The following is a 5,018-nucleotide window of genomic DNA, read 5'->3' as shown; positions in this document are numbered from 1 at the left end:
GTGGAAAGAAGCAATGGAGTTTTGGCCGACTTCATCACATATATTATGTTTTTACTTTTTGGAAAAGATGTTTAATAATTTGTGATATACAACATGGATTCCAATAATCCATGGTAATTTATGGAGTTGGATTCTCATATCGATTTGAATGAATCAATCTTTTTATAGAGATAAATCTTTGTTTGTTAGACCAGAGGATAATAAGTTAAAAGGACATGCATTTTTATTATTATGAAATTAATATTTTTATAACTATAAAATTAATAAATGAAAATAAAATACCTTTATCTTTTGTTTCTATTTCTAAGAAAAGGAATTTGTTCATTTTCTTTTTTGAGGTTTATTATTTTTTTAAAAAAAATATATATATGAAATGGGTGTGTGTGTTTTCCCTTGCAACCAAGCCCGTATTGCCTTAACTCGACACACGGTTCAGGTTGAATCCCGGCCGAGTTTTAATGGGTCTATCCAGGTACGACTCAGGTTACGCCCGGACCGAACCAGACCGGTTGAGGATAAACTGGAGCTATACCATAATATATCTACCAATTAATTAATCCTTTTGGAAAGAGGCAATTTGATAAAATTTGGGCTCTAAATTCTAATTGGGCCGGTTCGCACACCATTGAGGCCGCTCATTCGAACTACGATAAATACTCGGCCATTGAAACCCTAGCGCTGTCCCGTGGTTACTCATTCCTTGGCATCCATAGCAGGCGGCGGAGCAAAGGAAGGAGGCAGTGAAACAAAATGCCGGCTGGTCACGGGCTGCGCTCCAGGACGAGGGATCTCTTTTCGCGGCCATTCCGCAAGAAGGGATACATTCCCCTGACAACCTACCTGCGCACCTACAAGATCGGTGACTACGTCGACGTCAAGGTGAACGGCGCCGTCCATAAGGGTATGCCCCATAAGTTCTACCACGGCCGCACTGGCAGAGTCTGGAACGTTACCAAGCGTGCAATCGGTGTCGAGATCAACAAACAGGTCTGAGTTCTCTCGATTTTTTTATGCTGCATGTGAATCTGTAGTTTGCTTGCAGGTTGTTTTCGATTGTTGAAATTTTCATAGAGACGTAAATGCAGCATTTTTTTTTTTAACCAAAGGATGTTTATTGCCTGTTTCTCCAGTTGCTTAGTTTTGTCAGGCACTATAAAGGTTTACGATTTATGTAATTTTTCTAGAATCCGTGAAAGCTTGAGTATTCATTGTGCTAAAGGGTATCTGTGCAGTAGTCCCGCGCGGCCATTTGAGGAACAATTGGCATGGACACCTATGGTCTTGAATTTCAAGAGAAATTACATTCTTCTACTCTACCTGCTGTTAACTCGTGGAGTTTCAATAGAAGATGAACCTCTTGATTGACCATCCTGTTTGATGAAGACTATTGTATCAAGAACCTCATCTCTTGATCATTATGACATTTTAGATGCCTGATTCATTATAAGGATTCGTCAGTATATCTTTAATAATCTGATAACCGCTTTTCCACGATGGAAATGTGCACGGGGACTACTAAATTCATTCAACAGACGAAATGAAAAGACCTTTTATGATTCATTTTTATTAATCTGCTGTCGTTTTTATGATGTTTTATTCCATGATGTTTCAAATTAATTTGCCCCAAGATTAGCGTATGCTGATTCATTTAGATTAGTGCCTAGGAGCTTTATGTTTAGATCATCTGATAAAAAATTTATGGTCGAAAATGATTGTTGTTATGGATTGTTTTTTTCTGCAAATAATTTTTAAATTAGTTTGGTGCTGATTCTACTAAAATATAAAAATAAATAAATTGCAATAAAATCTAATTACAGTATTTTATCGATGAATGTTGGTGTTAATACTTTTTATGTCATTTCAAAACTTAATTGAGTGATACGATGATAATTTGGAACTTTATAGTCTTCTTGGCCCTTTTAGTTCTTTTTATTTGTGCTGAAGTATGCCAAAATATGGTTCAACTAGTTTTTTGTTTTGTTTTTATTTTAAATAATTAACTGAAATTGAACAAGATTGGTTTCACTTATAGTCCTTGATCAACTGGTTGAAAACTGTGGTTCTCTCCCTCGGCTTATTGTACGTCATGCAATGAGCTGTTTATCAAGTATAGTGACTTTCAGTTTATATTCACTGATGATCTACCAACTCTTTCAACTTCAGGTTGGTAATCGTATCATCAGGAAGAGGATTCATGTTCGTGTAGAGCACGTCCTGCCTTCTAGATGCCAGGAAGATTTTCGTGCGAGAGTGAAGAAAAATGACCAATTGAAGAGTGATGCGAAGGCACGCGGTGAGATCATCAGCACTAAGAGGCAACCTGAAGGCCCTAAGCCTGGCTTCATGGTGGAAGGTGCCACATTGGAGACTGTCACACCCATTCCATATGATGTTGTCAATGATCTTAAGGGTGGTTATTAGTCTTTATACTTCCATTTTGATTCTATTGGTTTTGCGCAAAACTTTATATATTCATCTAAAATAGTTGTGTTGGCTGAACTAGTATTGTCAACTTTTATGTAGTCTGAGAGACCTCGTTGTGTTCTTTTCATCCTTAAGAGTTTGAGACAAACCTATGGTGGTGTGCTCTTTCCCTTTCAGCTTGCATTACTCAAGCTTTGATGTTTGCTGTGATTCTGTTGATGCCTATCTCTCATAGAGAATGAAATTCCTGAATATAATTTCTATGTCGTTGGATATTGCTTGCTCATGTTTCTTTATCTGGCTTTGAATAATTTGGAAAATATGCATTTTGTGTGAAGACTGAATTTATATTAATTATGAATGCTATAGTTTAAATTATAATTATGGATAATTGAGTTTAATATTTTGGATCAATTTCACGCTTTATTTTGTGAAAATTTTGTTACATGGAATTCATTAAGAAAAGGAAGAGGTGGTAATCAAGAATTCACTTTCAAAAAAGTGTGGATGAATTAGCTATTGAAGAGACATTAACAAATTCTATCTCAATAATTTATTCAGTCAAAAGTTCTATAATGAGATTCTTATAAACCAACCTAGTCAAATTCAGGAAGAAAAAAAAAAGAGTAAATGATTTAACTAAACCTGTTCTGCGTTGGTTTGCTCAAATAACCATGTAAGAGGACCTTTACCAATGTTAAAACCCTATGAAATTGCTCAAGTGCTGATTGTCACTTTTTTTTCTTTGAATTTTATGGTCAAAGAGATTGGAGAGTCAATTGATCCAAAACCAAAAGTTAAAGTTGCATCAATATGTCTTCATTTTCTTGATAAATAAAATATAATATTTATAACATTTAAGATATTCAAAATATTGCATCAAGACCTTAAGTATTTTTTTCAAGATAAATTCAAACTAAATCTCATGTGAAAGCCATTGATTTAAATTGTTTACTAGCAAATAGCAATCTCTCTATCATTCATTTTACTTAATAATGCACTCAGAAATTTGCTCATATATATATATATATATATATATATATATATATATATATATATATATATATATATTTTGATGTGGTAATGATGGGGGGTCCCATCCTGTTGCCACGGTAGAGGCCAAGGTCAAGAGGGTCAATGAGTGGACGGTGTAGGTCGATCGGGCGAGTCATACGCCGATCGGGGATGAAGCACCAATCCACCATCTTCGGCACAGGGAGTAATCAAACGCTCAAAGGGCGCGTAGAAGTTGATCCGAGCGACTTCTCCGCTTGGACTAGCAGCAGACTCAACATCAGCTGAGCACGTAGACGGTGACCTACCCACCGAGCGGCTATCCCGCTCGGCCCATCAATCGAGCATATGGACAGTGGGCTTTCGGCCGAGCGGCTATCCCGCTCGGCCCGGCAACGGACGACACTTGGATACCGGACTTTCAGCCAAGCGGCTATCTCGCTCGACGTGACAGTGGACTTTCAGCCGAGCGGCTATCCCGCTCGACGAGACAATAGACAGCGCAGGGACAGTAGAATTCCGACCGAGTGACCATTCCACTCGGCCAAGCAACAGACATAGCAGGATATCTTTCGACATCCTAATATATATATATATATATATATATTATTGTAGCATTATCCACTCAACTATTTTCTGTTTGACATCATTTCTGGTTGATTTCGACTACTCAATCAACTAATAAATATTTTGTTCAACTTCAGCTCATTCTATATGAACTAGTCAACTATACTATTCCTAATCAACTAATAACAATACCGGTCAACTGTTAGAGTGAATGATTGAGCTAGAGGAACATGAATAACGATTATAAACCAACTAATGTGATTCTCAACTAATTTTGCTATCGATAGTAAGGTCATATAAATAATTAGCGTAGTGAAAATGAAATAAACATATACTTACACTCCCAATCGGCTAACACGTGTCATTTAACGTCGTTATAATTGGTCAAACTCTTATTCCATGGCTTATGATCTACCAGTGGATCATTATTGAAAAGCTATTATTTTTCTCACAAGATTAATTCAGAAAGATGGAGAAATTTCTTACAATTCTAAGTCATTAGGATTTACATTAAAAGCTATAACACAATAGAGAAACTCTAATAAAACTTGATCAATCTTATTTTCAATAGCCTACAATGAGCTCTCCTTTTATAATCTTCAATATCTTTTGTTGTTTATTGTCCAACTATTGTCATCAGTTGATTGCTCAATCAAAATTTGATTACTGCAGCACAGTGACAACTCCTTTGTGTTTTCCACATTAGCAAACAGTCTTATTAGCAGTTGACTATTGGCATTAGTCGACTACCCAACCGACTCAACCACAAACAGAACAATTCTATTCGCAAGATCATTAGACCTAATCAATTGATTTTCATATCAATCGAGACTGCACGAACCACAAAGCTCGAATGTGTTTTGTTCATAGGATCTTTAGAGACCCAATCAACTGATTTTCGTATGTTGCTCAAACCATAAATCTTGAAACACTTCAAGATATTAGGTTTTCCAGCGGATTTGAATTAAAAACAGACTCGAAGTTGTCAGTATTTGAGAAAAATTGCAAAGTAG

General features: G+C 36.3%; 1 protein-coding gene across 1 annotated transcript; it reads left to right on the top strand.

Annotated features, from left to right (window-relative positions):
• Nucleotides 1-664: 664 nt before the first annotated feature.
• LOC122056488 (60S ribosomal protein L21-2) lies at nucleotides 665-2,600 on the top strand. The gene is made up of 2 exons (XM_042618465.1): nucleotides 665-987; nucleotides 2,164-2,600. Exons 1-2 carry the CDS (start codon nucleotides 751-753, stop codon nucleotides 2,419-2,421), a joined length of 495 nt encoding a protein of 164 aa, XP_042474399.1. The 5' UTR covers nucleotides 665-750; the 3' UTR covers nucleotides 2,422-2,600.
• The last annotated feature ends 2,418 nt before the right edge of the window (nucleotides 2,601-5,018 follow it).

The sequence above is a fragment of the Zingiber officinale genome, chromosome 3B, assembly GCF_018446385.1.
Source record: "Zingiber officinale cultivar Zhangliang chromosome 3B, Zo_v1.1, whole genome shotgun sequence".
Taxonomy (NCBI): domain Eukaryota; kingdom Viridiplantae; phylum Streptophyta; class Magnoliopsida; order Zingiberales; family Zingiberaceae; genus Zingiber; species Zingiber officinale.
This window is presented reverse-complemented; position numbering and strand designations above follow the sequence as displayed.

Bases quoted from the DNA above. Each gene is read 5' to 3' on its own strand.
- LOC122056488 (XM_042618465.1), top strand. From the start codon at position 751: ATGCCGGCTGGTCACGGGCTGCGCTCCAGGACGAGGGATCTCTTTTCG. The intron at 988-2,163 runs GTCTGAGTTCTC...TTTCAACTTCAG, and splicing joins GTGTCGAGATCAACAAACAG to GTTGGTAATCGTATCATCAG.